The 21,806-nt window shown below is 36.3% G+C and overlaps 1 protein-coding gene across 1 annotated transcript in view; it reads right to left on the reverse strand.

Moving 5' to 3' along the window:
• Naalad2 (N-acetylated alpha-linked acidic dipeptidase 2) overlaps window positions 1-21,806 on the reverse strand; it is a 68,826-nt gene that overhangs the window by 8,607 nt on the left and 38,413 nt on the right. Inside the window, exons 11-18 of the mRNA XM_021172007.2 lie at window positions 21,569-21,654; window positions 21,196-21,315; window positions 21,010-21,092; window positions 18,992-19,055; window positions 17,584-17,651; window positions 11,357-11,448; window positions 5,905-5,995; window positions 1,618-1,882 (exon numbers count right to left, since the gene is read on the reverse strand). Of these exons, the coding sequence (XP_021027666.1) occupies window positions 1,618-1,882; window positions 5,905-5,995; window positions 11,357-11,448; window positions 17,584-17,651; window positions 18,992-19,055; window positions 21,010-21,092; window positions 21,196-21,315; window positions 21,569-21,654 (869 nt within the window). The remainder of the gene's footprint in view (window positions 1-1,617; window positions 1,883-5,904; window positions 5,996-11,356; window positions 11,449-17,583; window positions 17,652-18,991; window positions 19,056-21,009; window positions 21,093-21,195; window positions 21,316-21,568; window positions 21,655-21,806) is intronic.

The raw sequence follows: 21,806 nt of genomic DNA on the forward strand, positions 1-21,806 counted from the left end.
AAAAAAAAAAAAAAAAGAAATACATGTGGGCTGGCAGGATGGGTCACTGGGTAAGCACACTTGCTGCCATGCCTGATTAAATGCCTGAGACTTACATTCTAGGAGAAAACCAACTCCCACAAATTGTCCTCTGATATTCACATTTACATAGTATTATATGACATCTATGACTTTAAGAAATGTAATTTTTAATTTAAAATGAGTAAAATACTTGCTGTTCTTTATTACCTCAGAAAGATTACTAATCCTATATAATAATCAAAATAACATCGAAATATCACTAATAACAAATTCTATTCTCTCTCTGATTTTAGTTGCACTTCTTGTTACTCTAATAATGTTTCATATACTAAGAATATCTAAAAGGCAGGAGAGAAAGTAGTTATAATTAGTGCCAGTAGGCAACATTCACTAACCACTTAGGGTCAATCACTACTGATCCATATATTTCCTAATACTCTGTTGTGTTGTATTTATTCATGCTTAGGAAACTGGCAATACCGGAGTGGTGGTGGTACATGCCTTTAATCACAGCAGTCATGGGTCAGAGAGGCAGGCAGATCTCTTGAGTTCAAGGCTAGCCTAGTCTACAGAGTGAGTTCCAGGACATCTAGGAATACACAGAGAAACCCTGTCATTAAAAAACCAGAAAGTGGGGAGCAGGAGAAAGAAGAAAGGAAGGAAGGAAGTTTAGGCATGTTCTAAAGATCACAGATAGTAAATGGAAGAGAGAATAACTGAGTCAGGCCAACTCCTTCCAGATCCTGTGTTTAATATCACAGAATTGTGCTGTATTTCATCCCTACTTTCTAAAAAGCAGGTTACTAGCAGCGAGTTCTAAAAGGAAATACTGACTATATCTAAGCAAAACACCTTCATATATGCAAATATTGATGAATATATTTGGCAATAATAATATATACATAATAGGACTTGTGATTATAATTTTTACTATGTAGGGATATTAATAAAAGCAATAATATAGAAAAATATTTACACAACTTAATGTTTGTAGTACTATTTAATGAGTAATGGATTCATCATAGACATTTCATATTAAGTCAGATCCCTAAGTCAGTATTTAAGTTTTTAGCAAAAATAATTAGTAAATTGTAACTTCCTCCAGCCTAAAGCAGGCTGGTTCAGACTTTAGGCCACTGAGGCAGACCACCTGCGGTGCAGCTCTTCTGACTCAGTTGGTTTCCTTTGTGTGACACTGCCTGCCACCTGCTGAGAGGCTGAATTGGTCCTCCCAAGATTTTCCTGGGTTAACTGTAACCTGTGAAATTGGCGACTTACTGCTAAAAGGCTGTGTTGACAACTTGGCATCAGGACATCAAGAAACTCAGCGGGGCAGGGGATGGGTTTCCCCCTTTATAAGCACAGATTTTTATTAAACTTTTGAGCCTTGATCAGGAACCTTGTCTTGGCTTCCATTTTTCTCTCAACCTCCTAGTTTCTGTCTTTTCAGCCCCAGTTTGCCTCCCAGGAGTAACCCTGGTCCATGTGAGCCAGGGGATGGCTCCCAACAGTAAATTAGCACAGATCCCTTCTAGAATGCACTGACCATGATAGGAGCTAAAAAGATTTACATTAAACTATATAAAAATATCTTACCAAATGACACTCCATGGTTTCTCAATTGCTGGTCATGTTTCTTGGATAAGTTGAAAATACTTGCTGCATAGTTTTTCAAGGCTTTTGCATAGTCTTGAATGTTGAAAGGAATGACCACAGAGTCTGCAAGCTCATATACCAATGCTCCTCGTAACTGAGCCACAGACAGCTGCTTTTTAAATGTGGGGTCATAAAAGTTCTGTACTAATTCAAACGTCTCATAGATGGTATGATATACAGGATAGCTACTGTATTTATCTGTTTTCTAAAATGGAGGAGTTGAGAAATAAACAAAAATTAAATGTTCAATTTATAGTATTTTAATCATAGAAATAATTAAAAATACATGTATGACAGCCCTGATTTCACCAATTTAACAAATTTAAAATCTAAACAGAGCCAAAATGCTCAGTGATTTGTATTTTTATATTTCTGTCTTTATATTATATGTAACCATCATTCAACCTTTTAGTCTTAATAAATAAAGAAATATGTATTCAAACCAGAACAATAAAAATTATGAACTGATCAAGGGTATAAAAAGTTCTGGGTAGCTTAATGTTTACAGAGCTCAAAGGTAATGCATTATTTTTCTAACCAAATAGTGTTCAATCAAATGCTGTTAGCCCTTGATAACATCCTGGGAGTATCTGTAATGAACACGTTAACACATGTTACTATAATGTAGAAGTAGAGTGAGGTCTTTGGTCTCTGTATCCTAACTGTAGTTTTTTACCATCTTCTATCTTTTTACAGGACTGTCGTTCTTACTGCTACTTGTTCACAAAAATTCCATCCTGATTCATCATCCTCAACCCCACTTCTTCCAGTCCTGTGTTTCTAATGTACTGTATTCCTGAATACTATCCAACTTTGTTCAAACTGGTGACAGAGTGTAATATTGAACAGAGTGATAAAAAGCTAAGTCACACTTTTCATGCACAGTTGACCCATGATTCACATAGAAGTTTGGGAGAACCAACTTAATTGCCATATAGTTGAAAGTACATGTGTCAAACTACTAATAATATAAGCAACATATATTTTGTATGCTCGGTTGTTGGGGGAGTTTCCCTGTTTCCCTAATTGTTGACTGGCAAAATAAAGATGGCAGAAGCTGGGCAAAAGAGAAGGCAGGATTTCCGGGCAGGACAGGAAGAGGGGAGGGAGAGGATTCGAGTCAGACAAACGGGGAGTGGATAAGGAGCTCCAGAAGTGTAGGTTTCTCCGGGCACCAATAGTTTGTGGCCTCTGCAGGCAATGGTGAAGCCCATGGAGGATTGGCAGGATATTCTTCGTCCAGCCTTTTAGTTATTTGATCAGTTTTAAAATATAAAGTCTCCAATGTTTTACGTTCACGGGGCTAAAAAGTGCTGGGTAAGATTCTGGTGGCCATTGGTGGTGGCAAGACCAGCAGCTGGGGTGGGTAGAGCACGAGCCACGGCTCCAGGTGTCCTCAGGAGGAAGGGGCAGGTGGAAGTGGAGCCAGCAGAGGCTGTGTCTCAGAGCTATGTCCTGAGGGGCCACAGCACTGGGCAAGGAGACCGGGCAAGGGGAAGTGTGTTTTCAAAAATTACATACAACACTCTGTGCATTCTGTATGGTGAAAATATGAAAGACCCATGAAAGATCACTTTTTACTATAATATGCAACTTGCTAGAGAAGTAAAGAGCTCAAGCACAGACGATTAGTGTCACATGGCACTTTCGGGAAATACTACAAATAATCACACCACACCACAAGTGTGTGACAGGACATAGCCATAAAACTACTTTAGTAGTATATTGTGTACTATATTTAGGTTTTTTTGTTGTTTGTTTTTTTGTTTTTAAAGATTTATTTATTATTATATCTAAGTACACTGTAGCTGTCTTCAGAAGCACCAGAAGAGGGCATCAGATCTCATTACGGGTGGTTGTGAGCCCCTATATTTAGTTTTATACAGTTATAACTTAATGTGACATCTTTACATTTACTTACAATTCATTATATGCAAATGGTACCATGTATAATTATGTACACAACTTGGATAATTTAAATTTTTGCATTAATTTATATATATTTCATGGCAGTAAAAGATGAGATACACTTATCTACATATATTTTATATAAAATTGGCCTACCTTTTCTTTATCTTCATATTTCTAGAGTATGTAATCTGTAATTTTTTCCAAATTGTAGGAAAATCTCAAACAATATTTGCATGTAAAAGGACCATTTAAACCCAGGTTATTTGGTGGTCAGCTGTAGTAAATAGTGAATATTAACATACAGTGCTTATTTATCTAATTTGCACTATTCTGGTTCTATCTTTGCTTCTTTCTCATTGGCTGTATTTTAGATAGTCAAATTGCATCCAATGTGCATTATGTACATGCCAAATATCAGTATATTGTACTTTGGGCTTGGAATTGACTAATATTTAAAGAATCTAAGTCTACTAATGTTTGACATATAACTTGTGACGTTATCAAAATAACATAGCACATGTTCACCATATCTAAGTACTTGCAATCATCAGAACAGTTGAATGACAGTGAGATAGACTATCCAGTACAAACTAGTGAAAAGACAAACATTAAAATGTGGAAGAAACTTGCTTTATTCACTACCCACAGACCTTGCCTCATGATAGGTAACAATGGGAATATATGGAAGGGCAACTGATAACACTCAACCCTAGCTCAGCATGTTCCTCAAACAAAACATTTCCACTAAGGGGGAAAAGCACCAAACCAAACCAAACCAAACCAAACCAAACCAAAGCAACAATAACAATAAAAGCATATAAGAGGTGGAGAGGTGGCTCAGCAGTTAAAAGCAATGAATGCTCTTCCAGAGGTCCTAAGTTCAACCCCCAGCAGCCACATGGTGGCTCACAACCATCTGTAATGGGATCTGATGTCCTCCTCTGGTGTGTCCGAAGGTAGCTACACTGTACTCATTCATAAAATAAATAAATAAAATTTAAAATATATATAAGATCTACATAATTAGACTACAAAATAAGATTTTACTTATTTATTTTTAAGTTAGAGTTTAGTCCAGGTTGATGTTAAACTCTGTGTAACCAAGGATGACCTTGACTTTTTTTTTTTTTTTTTTTTTTAATTTTTCGAGACAGGGTTTCTCTGTGTGGCCCTGGCTGTCCTGGAACTCACTCTGTAGACCAGGCTGGTCTGGAACTCGAACAAGACGTGCAACACCACTGCCCGGCAAACCTTGACTTTCTGTTCCACATTGGTTTCGATCCAAGTACTTAGATTTCAGGGATGTCCTAACGTATTCCATTTTAGGAAATGGAACCAAGGGCTTCATGCATCCTAGGCAAGCACTCTACTAACTGAGCTACATCCCCAGAACAAAATAAGATTTTTCCTACAAATTTTGTTTTGAGAAAAGGGTATAAATGATTAGCATGTATAACCAGCTACAAATCTGGCATTTCTGTATGAATTACCATTTCACTGGAAAACCTTAGTGGTACTGAATTCACAGAACAGCCCACTCCCTTACATAGTATGTCTACAAAGGAGCAGGAGCATGCAGTCTGTCTGTATGCCTGGAATTCTTGGGTCCTGTGTCCACCTATTGACTGATGCCAATTACAATTCATATTAGTAAAATGTTGCTATGGTTTACATATGGAATATCTGCTGCACACTCCATAACCCCAAAAAGAAACTTGTGAGTTCAAGTACTCCAGTGTGACACTCTTAAAATGTCTTAAGTGTTAAAGGAAATGGATGAAGCTTGAAATCATCATGTTAAACAAAATAAACCATACAGAGAATAACAAGAATGGAATGTTTTCTCTACATACAGACATCTAAATGTAAAGAAAAGACATGAAAGTAGATGAAAGACTGGGGGATTATGATGGGATGAAGAAAGTACAAGAGGGGATAAGCAAGCATCATTACAGTTCCTTGTATACATATATGAAAATGTCATAACAAAACCCACTATTTCATAGTTAAAATGAACTGTCCTCAGAAAAAGATATTGAGGAAATGCCCTTGAAGAGTAAGCGCTAATCCAACCTCTTCCAATCTCTCTTTGCTTCCTGTCTGCTCTAAGGTGAGCAGCTTTCCTCACTATATCTGCCCACCATGATGTGCTGACTCACCACAATCCCACAAGTACCAAGATAAACATTATAGACTGAGACCATTGAAACCATGAACCAAAACAATATTTTTAGGAGATGATTATTTCAGATATCTTGTTAAAGTAATGAAGAGTTAACACATGCACTGCATATTAGAAAAGATTACATGGCTTACCTTGTTCTTAGTGTAGCGAGCTCTGCCTGAAGCAATTCCAAGTCTTTGGAAGTAAGCCTCAAAATCACTCCCAGATCCCAGCTTATTGATTCTAGGTATAGAATATGTGCATAAAATAATAAATAGTGCCAAGTCAAACAGATGGGAAAACGAATCCTACTTCAAGAGTAGCTAAGAATTTTCATAGCAAATTATTATAGGAATTAGTAAAAGTTAAACAATCTTGAAGCTTTTCTATTATTTGCTAGAATATTAATGTGATAAGCTCACTGAATATGACCAGAGTTTGGCAGTACTGTAGAACACTACAGCCAAAAAAAAAAAAAAAATTTAATGAACAGAAAGGTTAAAACCACTTAATGAACCATTTTCATAGTCCACCTCAAGCTGTGTACAGAAAGAGTCTATTATTTTCTGCTGAATAAGCATATGAAACTTTTATAATGGGACAAACACATTTAAAGTTTTGTTTTTGTTTTTGTTTTTGTTCTTTCCAAGACTGATTTAGGGACCAGCAAGCTAGCTTAGAGGATAATGACACTTGCCAATAAGCCAAGTGTTATATGAAAGGACACAGACATACCCACATACAGAGAAACAGAGAGAAAGAGACAGAGTCAGAGAGACAAAGAGGGAAAAAGAGCGAGAAAGTGAAAATAAATAGCACAATGCCCAGATCTCATCACAAAATACACATAGTATCCTGAAATATCAAGGTAGTACCCCCCAACATATATATACATACATATATATATATACATATATATGTATATATATATATATATATATATACATACAGAGAGAGAATGAATGAATGAGAATCCATCAGTTCAGCTAGTGAGAATTACTTAGATAAATCCCAGGATGCAATTCAAAGAACAGTGATAAATTTCATCAAAATTTCAAAGGGTTTAAGAAAGAAAGAAGTAGCTCAGTGAACTTAAAAAGAATAAATGCCTGAGTAATCTCTCATAAAATACAAATGTAAGACTGAAATTATGGCGACAATCCAGATTGTGAAAACAACATTCAATAAAGAGAAACATTGAAGAGGACTATACTGGCTGGTTTTGTGTCAACTTGACACAAGCTGGAATTATCACAGAGAAAGGAGCTTCAGGTGAGGAAATGCCTATATGAGATCCAGCTATAAGGCATTTTCTCAATTAGTGATCAAGGGGGGAGGGTCTCTGGTGGGTGGGACCATCTCTGGGCTGGTAGTCTTGGGTTCTATAAGAAAACAAGCTGAGCAAGCCAGAGGAAACAAGTCAGTAAGAAACACCTTTCCATGGCCTCTGCATCAACTCCTACTTCCTAATGTTCTTGAGTTCCAGTCCTGACTTCCTTTAGTGATGAACAGCAATGTGGAAATGTAAGCTGAATAAATCCTTTCCTCCCCATCTTGCTTCTTGGTCATAATGTTTGTGCAGGAATAGAAACCCTAAGACAAGGACTATAGCAGAAATGAAGACAGTATTGAAAAAACAAAATGACACTCAGCTAGAAGGACAAAAATAAGAGAAATACAAAATTAAATGACATAATATATCAAATGGACCTAGAAGATATCTATTAAAAATCCAGGAAAACACTGAAGAAAATATATTTAACTAAACAAGCACAGGAACACTCTTTTTCCCATATTCTTGGTTCAAAACAAATTCTTACAAAATCAGAAAATTTGAAATATTCCATGTAACATCTCTGACAAAAGAAATCTAAAACCAATAGTGAACAAAACCCTAATAAATACACAAATTCATGGAGATTAAACAACGTATTACTGAGTTATGAATGCATACAAGAAGAAATCAAAAGAAAACATTTCCTGGAATTAAGTGAAAATCAAAATATTACAATACCACAAAATCTCTGAGGGATCCTAGGACCTAAAAGCAGTCCTATGCAATTTAAACCTCTAAGTGTCAACATTCAAAAGTCAGAAAGTACATAAATTATTTAATGATGCCATTCTCTAATTTAGAAAAAAAAAAAAAAGAACAAAGTCAGCAGCAAGAAATAATAAAATTCAGAACAGAAAGTAATGAAATGAAAAAAGAAAGGAAGGATGGAAGGAAAGAAGGAAGGAAGCAAGAAAGAGAAAAAAAATCCAAAAAAAAAAAAAAGATGATGAATTGAAAAGTTGGCCCTTTGAGAAGATAAAAAAGATCAACAGACTCTTAGCCCTATTAACTCCACCCCCACAAAAAAGAAAAGAAAACAAAACAAAACCAGAACTAATTTAACAGAAATCAGAAATGAACAGTGAAACATTAAAACAGACATCAAAAAATAAGAATATTATATGGGAATAATTTAATAGCTTGTATTCCAATAATTTTGAAAACCTAAAAGAAATGGATATATTTCTGTGTTCATCTAAATCACCAAAATTATGCCAGTAAGATAAGAGATGGACAGGTTAAAGAGACCACAGCAAATAAGGATTTTGAAATAGTTATAAAAAGACCACCAATTATAAGAAGTCCTTGGCAAGAAGGATCAAAAGAGAATTCTGTAAGAGTATCAAAGAAGACCTTAACTATTCTATAAAATAGAACCAGAGTGTTCCCAAACTCCTTCCATGAAGCCGGTATCACTCTAATACCCGAATCAGATAAAGGTGTAGCAAATAGAAGAAAACCTCAAGTCAACATTTTCTGATGAACATAGTCAATAAAATATGGGTAAAACAAATACAGACATGCATCAAAAATGTTACCCATTATGACCAAGTTGGCTCTGTCTCTGAGATGCCGAGATGGTTCAACATACAAAGTCAAAATATGTCATATGGCAAAGAAATTGACAGAAAAGGTACAATCACACTTAATAGATACAGAAAATCCAGCATTTCTTTGCCAAAATTCAGCATGCCTTGATGATAAAAGTCATAGAATGAGTGGGACTGGAGAGAACAAACCCACAACCAGCATCATTCTAAATGGAGAAAAAAAATTAAAGAAATCCCAGGGATTTATGCTATCACTACTTCTTTTCAATATTGTGTTAGAAGCACTAGATGGAGTTATAATGAAAGAGAAGGAAATTATCAGAACACAAATAGGAACGAAATCAAACTATCCCTTTTAGAAGATGACATAATATGATACTTAGAGATCTCTATAATTCGACCAGAAAACTTATAGAAATTTTAAACAGTTTCAGGAATGTCACAGGATACAGTACAGAAAACAATGCCTGATCAACAGGGGAGCCCAGTCCCAACTAATATATCTACAACACAACCCCTGAACCTAAGGCTCAGGGATCATTGTGGAAAAGGAGAGAGGAAGGTTTTAAGATCCAGAGAACAGGAAATGCCAGAAAATCTACTCCCAGGAAGTCTCACCAACATGGCTGCCTAAATATGGAAAACACCTGTAGATATGCTAATATTGGAAGAAGAAAAGCTTAAGAAGGATTAGCCATAGACAAAAACCTCCAGACAACTAAGAAAAGATGAGAGCAGAAGATAGTCTTCTCCCAGGAAACAACACACCAACTGGTCATTCAGAACCAAATGGCCAGTCCAGAAAAAATAAACAGCTCATGCTGTATAGATTGAATTGTTTGTGCACATCTACACACAGACATATATGTAACACCAATTAAAGATAAAGAGACCATGGATTTAAAAGAGTACATGGGAAAGGCTGGAGGGAAGAAAGGAAAGGGGGAAATGGAGTAATTATATATTTTAAAGAAAACTTTAGAAAATAGAATGAAGTCATAAACACTTTCCACTAATTTTAGGAATTGCCATTCTGTAATCATTGTAATAAAAACGGATAAACATATAATAAATTCAAAAAGTTACTACAGCATGAATGAGATAAGGTAAAAAGAGTAAAAATCTAAACTGATTACAGGAAAGCACACAAATAGGTGGTTATTGATAATGTTCCTTTATTAAATATAAAATAAAAATACAGGAATCTAAGGAGATGACTCAGTAGACAAAGTGCTTGCTATGCACAGTTCACATAAAAGCCAGTCTTAGCCACTCACATCTCAAACCCCAGTGTTGGGAGTCAGAGGCAGAGACAATTAGGTACTGGAAATTCACAACCACACCAGATGATTCAATGAATCATCTACCATGAAAAAGTAAAAATGAGTAAGGTTGAGCAGGTGGAGAGATGGCTCAGTGACTGAAAGCACACACATACAAATCTTCTAGAGGACATGAGTTCAGTTCCCAGGAATCATATCAGGTGGCTCAAAACTGGATGTAAATTCCAGTTTTAGTTTATCCAACTTACTTAACCTCCAAGGGCACATGTATATACCCACACAGATACACATATACACATATAATTTAAAAATAAATCTTTTTATAAAATTAAAAGATAAGTTGGAAATCAATGAAAGAAAATACCCAGCATCAACCAACACACACATAAATACACCATGTACACACAACACACACACACACATAAATACACCATGTACACACAACACATACACACACACAAATATGCATATACATATGCATATCCAAACACATGAACACACACAATACATTTTTACATTATTATCACACAGTTACACTATTATTTAAAGCACTTACTACATATCTGAAATTAAAGTTACATAAGAATGTTAGATAATGAGAAATATATAGCAAAATCACCATATGCATCATCTTACTTATACTCATATGTGTATGTATGTATGTATGTATGTATGTATGTAACATGATGTTTAGATTCCCACAAAAGGGCTGGTGAGATGGCTCAGTGGGTAAGAGCACTGGACTGCTCTTCCAAAGGTCCAGGGTTCAAATCCCAGCAACCACATGGTGGCTCACAACCATCCAAAACGAGATCTGACTCCCTCTTCTGGAGTGTCTGAAGACAGCTACAGTGTACTTAGATTCCCACAAAAGCCAGAAGAAACTATTGGATCCTCTGGGTGCTGGGAACTGAACTTGGGTCTTCTAGTAGATAGTAGAGCAGCAAGCACTCTTAATTGCTGAGCCATGTGTCAAGCCACCACAAAATCAGTTTAATTGAAAAATTTCAAAACAATATTTATCTGTGTTACACTGCACATCAAAAACAAAAACAAAAAACATGTCTGAAGCCAGCCAGCTAAGGTGGTACACAACTTTAATCTCAGCACTTGGGAGGGAGAGGCAGGCGGATGTCTGTGAATTCAAGGCCAGTCTGGACTATGAAGTGAGACCAGGACTCCAAGGCCTCTGTTACATAGAGAAAGCCTGTCTTGAAAAAGCAAAGCAAAGTAAAACCAAAACAACAACAACAACAACAACAAAACGTGTTTGAGATGATTAGTAAGCAAAACAGCAGCTGAGTGGACAGCTTTATTAAATCCATTTAAATTATTAATGAGCCATCCAAGAATTGCATGTTTGGAGAAGCAAGAGAAAAGGGGAATCCTTATTTATATTTATCCCAGGGTAGAAAATCTGCATACATGAATTTACCTAGGACACTCTTTATTTTCAGGTGAAGGGTCTTTTTCCAGCCAGCTTTCATAAAGTGATTTACTTTCAAAACCATCATCAGGACTGGAGATCTAGAAAATCAATCAGCGGGTATCAGGATCTGGAGCAAGTATATAACCAATATAACTCTATGTGCACATTAGTATCAACTTTCATTGCGTGGATACATGTCATGTTCTAGTATACAAAAATATGCTTTGCAACTGATAAGAAAAAAACTATCAAGCCAGGCGGTGGTGGCATATGCCTTCAATCCCAGCACTCAGGAGGCAGACGCAGGCAGATTTCTGAGTTCAAGGCCAGCCTGGTTTATAAAGTGAGTTTGAGAACAGCCAAAACTATACAGAGAAACCCTGTCTCAAAAAACAAAAACAAACAAACAAAAAAGGAGTAGAAAAAAAATAAATAAAAAGAAAAAACTAGCTCAAATACTTCATTTACGATGGCTGTTGTTGATAACTTTGCCAATTACTTAAAAGGCAATTTCATTTTTTTAACATTTTAAATAAAATTTTTAAATTGTTTCGGTAAAGATAGTGGAGAAAATGTACATATATTTAATAAATTCCTTTTATCCAACCAGACAAGCTCTTGCTTTGCTGGAAAATAAGTCAGCAGTAGTAGTACTTAGAGTTTTTAAATTATGCTTAAGCAAAGCAGCATTTTTTTTTTTTTTACTGTGAGGAAAGGGGAGCCCTTGTACACTGTACAGTTATACACTTATATACTACAGGTGTGGAGTTTTCTCAAAATCAAAGATAGATCTGCATCTAACTCAGCTACACAAGCCCTGCACATATGCCCAAACACCTAACAATAAAGATACTTGTATATTTGTGTTCATTGCTGCCCTCTTCACAGTAGCTAGAGATGGAATCGAAGTAGATGCCCTTCAACTTATAAAGCAGGCAATGAAATAATGAAGAAATGAAATAATAAATAAATAAATAAAAATAAAGTCTGCAATGAAATAAAATAATAAATGAAAATATGGGACATATATAAAACGCAATTCCATTTAACACCAAAGAAAATTAAAATTTGTAGGAAAGTGAACAGAATTGGGGGGAAAACTAGTCTAAATGAGGTAATTCAGGCCCAGAAAGCCAAATACCATGAGTTGATATATATGTATGTATGTGTGTGTGTGTATATATATATATCATACCTTTGAGTTTAATTTTGTATTTAACCACCAAACCCAGACACTATTGCATATGCCAGAAAGATTTTGCTGATAGGACCCTGATATAGGTGTCTTGTGTGCGGTTATGCCAGTGCCTGGCAAATACAGAAGTGGATGCTCACAGTAATTTATTGGATGGAACACAGGGCCCCTAATGAAGGTGCTAGAGAAAGTACCCTAGGAGCTAAAGGGGTCTGTAACCCTATAGGAGGAATAAGAATATGAACTAACCAGAACCCCCCAGAGCTTGTGTCTTTAGTTGCATATGTAGCAGAGGATGGCCTAATTGGCCATCAATGGGAGGAGAGGTCCTTGGTCTTGCAAAGATTATATGCCTCAGAACAGGGGAAAGCCTAGGCCAGGAAGCGGGAGTGGGTGGGTTGAAGAGCAGGGTGTGTGTGGGGGGGAGGCGGTTATAGGGGACTTTCAGAGAGGAAACTAGGAAAAGGGGATAGCATTTGAGATGTAAATGAAGAAAATATCTAATAATAATTTAAAAAAAGAAAAGAATATGGCTGAGGAATGGCTCAGCAGCTAAGCAGCACTTGCTTTTCTTGCAAAGGACCCAGTTTCAATTCTCAAGACCCACTTGGTAGTTCACAGCATTCTATAACTCCAATTCCAAGGGATTTAATACCTTCTTCTGGTCTCTGTGGGCATTGCATGCACATGGTATACATACAGACATTCAAACAAAACACTCATATACATTAAAACAAATCTTAAAAGAGTTTGAATAGACATAGATACCTTATATAACAAGTGGATAATGCCAACTCTAGAAACCAACACAATCAAAACTCTCAGAGCTAAGAAGGGGAACGAACACAAGCTTCCACCCCTAACGAAGAAGCTATCTCCAATTAATATCCACTTACAAAGGAAAAATTAGTTTTCCCCCCTGGTGTCTTGGTGTACATATTAACCACGCTTAAGGGTAGGCCTGATGTCCAGCAGTACATGGCTAACTCAAAATGAATTCAATTATATTTTTTCATATTGTTTTGTTTGGATATTTTTCTTTTGTGAGTGCATGTTTCCTGTGCTTTTTCTTTGATTTTTTTTTTCATTTTGGTTTGCTCTATTTGCTTGCTAGTTTTTGGTTTGGGTGGGTTTTTGGAGGGTTCTTTGGATTTTTTTGTTTTGTTATTTTGTTCATTTGTATTTAATCTTAATTTGTTTGTTGTTTTATTTTGATTTTGTTATATTTTGAGAGCAAGAGAGAAATACTGAGGAGAGAGAGAACAAAGGCATAGAGTTGGGAGGGTAAGGGGTTTGGAACAGAAAAACTGTGACCAAAATAATTTTCATGAAAATAAAATTCATTTAAAAGAAAGAAAGAAGAAAGAAACTCGCAATACCAAGAGTGGAGTCTCTCCCTATGATTTTTTGGTCTGGAAAGTGCAAGAAGCCTCCCCATGCCCCAACAACATAGGTTATTAGTGTCACTCTGGTTGATACATTAGTTACTTTCCTATTCTTCTGATGAAGCATCATGAGCAAGCCAACTAATAGAAGAAAGCCTATTTGGACTTACAATTTTAGAAGATTAAGAGACTGCAGCTGGAGAAGAAGCTGAGGAGTCACGTCTTGAACAGCAAGCATGAAACAGAGAAAGCAAACCAGGAGTAGGGCAAGACCTTAAGGCTCCTAAGCCCGATGTCAGTAATATACTTCCTCCAGAAAAGCCACACCTCCTAAACCCCCCAATAAGTGCCATCAAGTGGGGACCGAGAATTCAAATGCCAGAAACTATGAGAAATACTTCTCTTTCAAATATCAAGGCTGCCCAACAGAATTAAATGGGGAGACATTGCTGACACCACCATACATCTTGATAGTAGGACATAGTAAAGTTATCCATAGTCATAAGTGATTGTGAACCTGAAAGGTTCAACATTAACCCACCAAGATTTACACACTAGTACAATAGTGGCATCATGGTTGTGGGGTTAACCAACAGTTCTCTAACTGCATTTGAGGCCATTCCCACAGGTTGGTAAATGCATGATTTGTATGTTAAGTGTTGTCAAACCTGTGGTTCCTTTTGCTAACTTGACATTGTGTCAAACTACTTTCTAAATTTTTATGTCTATATCCATAGACAATTGTTACTTTAAACCTTGATCAGAAAAGCTTCTCTAAGTAGGAGATGGCAGTGAATATAGAGGTTTATGGCTGCCCCAAGTTCTGAGGATAAGTAACTGTGAAGTGGCCATCCTACAACAGGATACTTATACTCCTACTCCAAGATTCCAGGAGTATTATGCAACATGGCACAGAGTCAAAGTAAGAGCTGAATATAAAGAGAACAGATCTGCACTGCCAAATTTAATTCAACTTGATATAAGCTAGAGCCATAGAACAGGAGGGAACCCCAATTGAGAAAATGTCTTCAGGAGATTGGGCTATAAGCAAGCCTGTAGAGGATTTTCTTAATTAGTGATTGATGATCAAGACCCAGCCTATCATGGGGCCACTCCCTGGTGTGGTAATCCTATGTTCCATAAGAAAGCAAGTTGAGGCTGGGCGTGGTGGCTCACGCCTTTAATCCCAGCACTAGAGAGGCAAAGGCAGGCAGATCTCTGAGTTCGAGGCCAGCCTGATCTACAAAGTGAGTTCCAGGACAACCAGAGCTATACAGAGAAACCTTGTCTCGAANAAANAAAAAAAAAAAAAAAAAAAAAGGCAAGCTGAGCAAGTCATGGGAAGCATTCCAGTAAAAAGCAACCTCTATGGCTTCTTAATTAGCTCCTACCTTCAGGTTTCTGCCATGTTTGAGTTCCTGTCCTGACTTCTTTTGAGGATGAAAAGTGATTTGAACGTATAAAACCTTTCCTCCCCAACTTACTATTTGGTCATGGTGCTTTATCATAGCAACAGAAGCCCTGATTAAGACAGAATTCAAAATGTTATTTCCTTGGTATGACAAGTCATAGAATGAACTTAAAATAATCGTGTTTGCAGTTGCCTGCATTAGGCCTGCATAAGACTAGGACTATAAGTAGTCAATAATAGAAGGGAAATAAGTTCAAGGTTATTCATGTATACAGGAAGAAGAGAATTTATTATCTTTATTTCTGTACCTATTGGTGAGTCCAGCAAGCTCTAGTGGCTACTACTACAGCATGTTCATAAGGATAGCCCTGTTTAAACTCAGTGGGTTAAAGATCCAAAGAGGCATAAATATGAGAAAAGGGAAGAAGGCTGATGGGGTGGGTGGAAGGGTAGGTATACTCTTCATTTTCTAGAGTCATAATGTCCAGTATACTACTGGCTTATGACCCATCCTTGTGGCCTTCAGCCATGGTCAATCTGAACTACTTCCACCAGATGCACTATCTGCATTAGTAGGATTTGCTCCATTCCTTGCTGAGTCAGGCAACTGCTTTTCTTTACACTTCTAGTGTCACCTTGATGATTTGACTTAGTAGGGGTGGTGGTTTGAATGAGAATACCTCCCTAGGCTCATATATTTCAATGTTTGACCCCCAGTTGGTGGAACTGTTTAAGGAGGAGGTGTCTCACTTGGGGTGGGCTTTAAGGTTATACTTGCAATGCTCCCTCTGCCTTGTACTTGCAGGTAAGGATGTAAGTGTTCAGCTACTGCTCCAGTACCTGCCTGCCTGCCTGCCTGCCTGCCTGCCTACTGCCATATGGTTACAGACTCACCCTCTGAAACAGTCAGCCCTTAGGAAACTCTTTCTTCTATAAGTTTCTTGGGTCAAGGTGTCTCTTTATGGCAATAGAAAAGTAACTAAGATACCAGGTGTGGAAGAAATTATAATAACTGGTTTACAGGATGGTGGAAGTGCCACATTAGCTGCCAGGGTCTTTGTATGGCCATCGATATTCACTTCATGCTTTTGCACAAGGTTCACAAACAAAAACTTCTAGTTACTGATTCAAAAGTTCTTATCACCTCTGACATCAAAGACAAGAACTATTTTTCTACTACAGTACAGATCATAAAAACATATTCTGAAGTATTGAATCATAAAGATTCACTTTACACTTGCTTTTAGGAAAGATACTATTGTGAGACCTTCCTATAAAAGAACTGGAAATAAGTTTAAACAAAAGGGTAAGGTTACCATCAAGAGGAAAAAGAGCACATTTGTTTGAGGGAAAAAGCCTGCTTTTAGAGATATTAGCAGTAAACAGGCAGGTAGAGCAAGATTAAAGAGATTAGGAAAAAGAACCTCTAATAACATGGCACTTTTTCATTAAGGCTGACCTTAAAGCAGCAAACAATTTTACAGTTATATTCTTTTGTTTTAAATATTCATGTTGCTTGTATTGATGTGTGGTGGTTTGGTTGGTTCGTGTGTGTGTGTGTGTGTGTGTGTGTATGTGTGTGTGTGTGTGTGTATGCACCATGTGTGTTAAGGTGCCTATTGAAGTATAAAAGGTCAGATCCCTTGGGGCTGGAATTACAGGCAATTGTTGGTGCTGGGAGACCAGACTCATGTCCTCCGAAATATCGGGAGGTGCTCTTAACCACTGAGCTCATCTCCGACACTTCTGTAAGATCTGCTCTCTGTACAGCAGAACTACTCAAATAAAGGGTACAGACAGTATGAGTACATTATCAGATCTTATTTTGAAATTCAATGTGCTTTAGTTCTCAAGAGCATTTAATATATGATAAGTCTAATTCTTAGAGGGTTTCTGTGTAATCACCAGTTGCAGATAGTCTCCCTTTTGCCTTTGGACTAACTAGTGTCCATTCTACTCACTACCTTGACATACAGTGAACTATGTGGTGATAAATTCCAATGATTTCTACAATGACCAATTTCTAACTTCCTTGGCTTATTTTTAATACTTCATTTCTTAGCATTGTCACAATGACAACAGGAAATAAGTTATTTATTACATTTTTTCCTCAAAATTAAGTAAGTTGCTACTTAATTGCCTCATCAGTTTCCTGATATCAATTTAAAAATAAATGTAGCTAATGAAGACAGATGTGCTCTCCATTCCTCATGAAGTAGTGAAGCCAGGTATTATCATTTACCTCTCTTGCCACTTTGTAAACCAGCTGGTTTAGAAGAGGAGTACAATCAACTCGAAGAGTGTAATTACCTGAAGAATATTTCAACACAAAAGTATTATTTCAGCAACCAAATGAAATACATTTATGCTTAGTTGCAACTTCTTATTTAAAATGTAATGTAACAATTTTTAATTCAAAATGCTCCTGAGGAGTGAGAAAGGCTGCAGTGCATTGTTTAAAGTGATAAAGGAATGGTGGACTCTAGTGGCTGAGGTTGTAGCTCCCACAACCAGCAGTCAACTTTCCTTGTAGCAACACTTCTCAGAGGACAGTGTCAAAGAAAGCATTAATACTAGAGAACACATTTTTCATTCTTTCATTCGAATCAGTAATTTAGATCAATTTATTAGACATGCTGTATGTTATAACAGCTTCAGGGCCAATAAACAAAACTGCACTGAAAATCTTGAGGTAAATACAATGTGTCCATTCAAAAGCAGTTCCAATAAATAGGGAAAATGCTATTTTAGTTTTCAAGAAAATGTTTTAGGAAGAAAATAATTTCTGTACAATATTTTCTGCAGAATATTTCTCTTGAAATATTCCAGCCAAATTTCATGAATTCTTGCACAAGAAAAGTGTGGTAGATACTTTAAGTAGCCATCCAGGACAAGCAAATATAAACCAAAGATAGAGCAAGAAAACTAGGATTCAGAGCTCAGCTGTAAGTCCTAATGATTGATAGGAATTATTTTTCTTATAGTAAAATTAAAAACTAAATTACTGAATAGTCTTGTCTAAACAAAAGATTTGAGATATATTAAATTTGAATTTATATAATTAAAAAATTTTTAAATTAAAAAAATTTCAGACACTCTGGAGCACTCCTATAATCCTAGTGGTGAGGAGGCAGAGGTGGGAGGATAGAGCATGTAGGTCATGGCCACCAACATGTTTGAGGCAATCTATGAGACTCTGGTCTCAAGACAGGCTAAAAGAAGACCAAAGAAACAAAAACTATACTAGCCAGAAATGAATTACTGAAAATGGAACTTACTCTTTTTCCCCCCTTTTATTGGATATTTTCTTTATTTACATTTCAAATGTTATCTCCTCTCTAGGTCTCCCCTCTGGAAACCCCCTATCCCATCACCCTCCCCCTGCCTCTATGAGGGTACTCCCCCATCCATCCACCCACTCCCGTCTTCCAGCCCTGACATTCCCCTACAATGGGGCATCAAACCCCCTCAGGCCCAAGGGCCGTTCCTCACACTGATGTCCAACAAGTCCATCCTCTGCCACATATGCAGCTGGAGCCATGGGTCCCTCCAGGTGTACTATTGGGTTGGTGGTCCAGTCTCCAGGAGCTCGGGGGTAGGGGGAGGACTTACTTTTTAAACACTGTATTTGACAATGAAAGAAGATGTACCTTCTATAGCAGAATCTGAGTTGATGTAAGCAATGCTTCTCTCCTGTAGGATCTTTGCATTCTCCTGCAGTTGAAGCAAAGTTGTTAATCACACTATTCTATGCACATATAAACAAAGTAATGACAACAATCTTCCACCAAAAAGTCTACTGATGTTTATATGTCAAATACAGTACCTGCCCACAACCACAAGTTTAAAGAAAAATTTAATAACTGCTTAATTGATGATAGCAATAAGATTAAAATAAGAAAATGAGAATATTATGAAGCTGTGTACTAAAAGCAAATGGTCCAACAAAAATAATGTCAGGTGTAATTCCTTGATTCTCTGTATCAGAATATTCTGAAATTAGGGTATAAGTTTTGGCAGCTGTACCCAAAATCTGCTGAATCTGAACTGTCGAAGTGAGGGCTGGAATCTGTTTTCTAACAAATGTCCCTAGCAATTGATCCTTATATCTATGAAGTTTGAGATCCACTAAGTGGATTCCTAAGTATAGTATAAGGGTGAAAAATATAAAAGTCCATTTATGTATTTTTATAAAAATCTATAGAGAAGTGAAAGAATAAAATAAAGAGTAAAATGCCCATTCTATGTGCTCAGGTCCTGGTTGAACAACCAGCACCAGCTTTTTCAGCTTCCTGCCTGTGGATATAATGTCATCAATTGCTTCCCATACCTTCCCTCCCTGCTTTCCTAGCATGATAGATTGTACCTTGGAACTATAAGCAGAATAAACTTTTTCTACCTTGAGTTGCTTTTCTCAGGCAAAGTGTTCTAACAACTAGAAAAGTAATACAGTTGCCTTGATTATAATCAAAGTCTCTATTACAGCATTTGCAGGGTCTCACTCTGTACCCAGGGTTGGACTAGAATTCATATAAACTTGGTGTGCCTCAAATTTAGAGACCTTCCTGCCTCTGCTGCCTGAGTGCAGGAACTAAGGTGAGCATCACCATACATCTTCATCTATGTTCTTACAGAAGTTAGTTAGATGTGCTACTGAATATAATAACACCTCTTATAGAAAGCTAGGAAGAATGTTGCAATGATTTCTGAATCCATACATTTATCAATGCAAATTTACTAACATAAATCTTAGATGTCTTTGATTATTATTTTAAATTTCTGAAATCAAAGGAACAAACATGTACATGTATATTATAAGAAGTCACACAGTCTACAAAAATTACCATGATCAGTAATATTTGACCACTCTAAATTAATGTTCTACTTTCAAATTGTATATTTATAATACTAGCATCAAAATTAAACTTTACAACATGTACAGAATTAACAAAGTTAAGTAATATCAGATAAGTAACTATTTGTGATATTGCTTCATATTATTAGTTTACAGTGATATAAGGAAAAATGAGTCAGAGGAAGGCATTTTTAAAACTATACACAGATATGCATACTTTACTTTAGATCATATGGATAAAATTGATACTTATATGTGATAAACAGATGGTAGACAAAGCAAATACCACAAGTCATATCTAACTTTATGAAAATGTATATGCTCACTTTAGACATTTTAGTAAAAAACTTAGATATTACCAACAAAGGAGAACTGGAAAGAAGAAAGAAGATGCCTAGGAGAGGCTCTTTAAGAGTTAAGAGCCTGTAAGAAATAATAAAAAAAGACAACTCTATGAAATACTACATTCAGCTACTCCACTAAAATGATTTAATTTACAGTATTATCATTTTATAATTAACATTATAACTGTTATGAAAGGCAAGACAAATTCACAGCTTGTAAATTCACATTATTTTGAGTTTACTGACTTTATTTTCACAATACAAATACAGAAAAAATATTTTGATAATAGTGTTAACTTAAAAAATTATTCTGATTTGCTAATAGTGTTAACATAAAAAAATGACTCTGATTTGCAAAACAAACATGAGAGTAAAAAATTATGTATTTGTAAATTTAGCTTGAGTCATTCCCTATTAGGTAAGATATAATCTATACAATATTATAATAAGTACCTTCCATGCTACTTACTTCAGCCCATTCAGTTGACCCCAGGAGCCCAAACTCCTCTGCATCCCAGCTGGCAAAAATGATAGTTCTCCTAGGTCTCCAGCCTGCAATCATGTTAGTGTACTTGATTAGCTATGGCCATCTACAGCTATGGGAATATTAAACAAGGCTCTTTCAATTACCAGTGACCAGAGAATTGTTAGTTACCTCCATTCACAAGTTTCCCAAAACTCTGCGCAATCTCTTGCAAAACTGCTGTCCCAGTGGTTGGGTCAATCCCTCCAAACACCCAGGAGTCACGATGACCTCCGAGAATGACATACCTGTCTGGACAAGTGTTCCAGAGAGCTTCAACTAGCACACATTACAGGCATTTGTCATTGTGTATTTAATTAAACTTTCTCCTGTATGAGTTTTCTCCACAGAAGACAACCAACAATGTAAAGTAAAATCTTTTAGAATGGTAACAACCTTCCCCCGAATTTCAGTGTCAAGTCAGCCAAAATAGTACGTTATTGACAGAATTTCATCTTTTTTAATTTTTTAAAAAGAAAATGTTTTTAAAATTTTAATTACTCACCAGGCTCTGTAGACCCTCTGATAGTTCCAATTACATTGTAAATTCTTGTGATTTTGTTAATGTTATTAACATGCATTCTAACGTTCCTAAAAATTTGAAAAGAATAAGTTAGTTCATACAGAGCATTGTATTTATTTTATTTAACATAACATTGAAAAAAAACCCCAAAACTATAAAAAACTGTTCAATGGGACACTGAATGCACATATCTCTGCCATCTCAAAAACTGGGTTATTTG

Source organism: Mus caroli, chromosome 9 (genome assembly GCF_900094665.2).
Source record: "Mus caroli chromosome 9, CAROLI_EIJ_v1.1, whole genome shotgun sequence".
In the NCBI taxonomy this organism is placed as follows: Eukaryota; Metazoa; Chordata; class Mammalia; order Rodentia; family Muridae; genus Mus; species Mus caroli.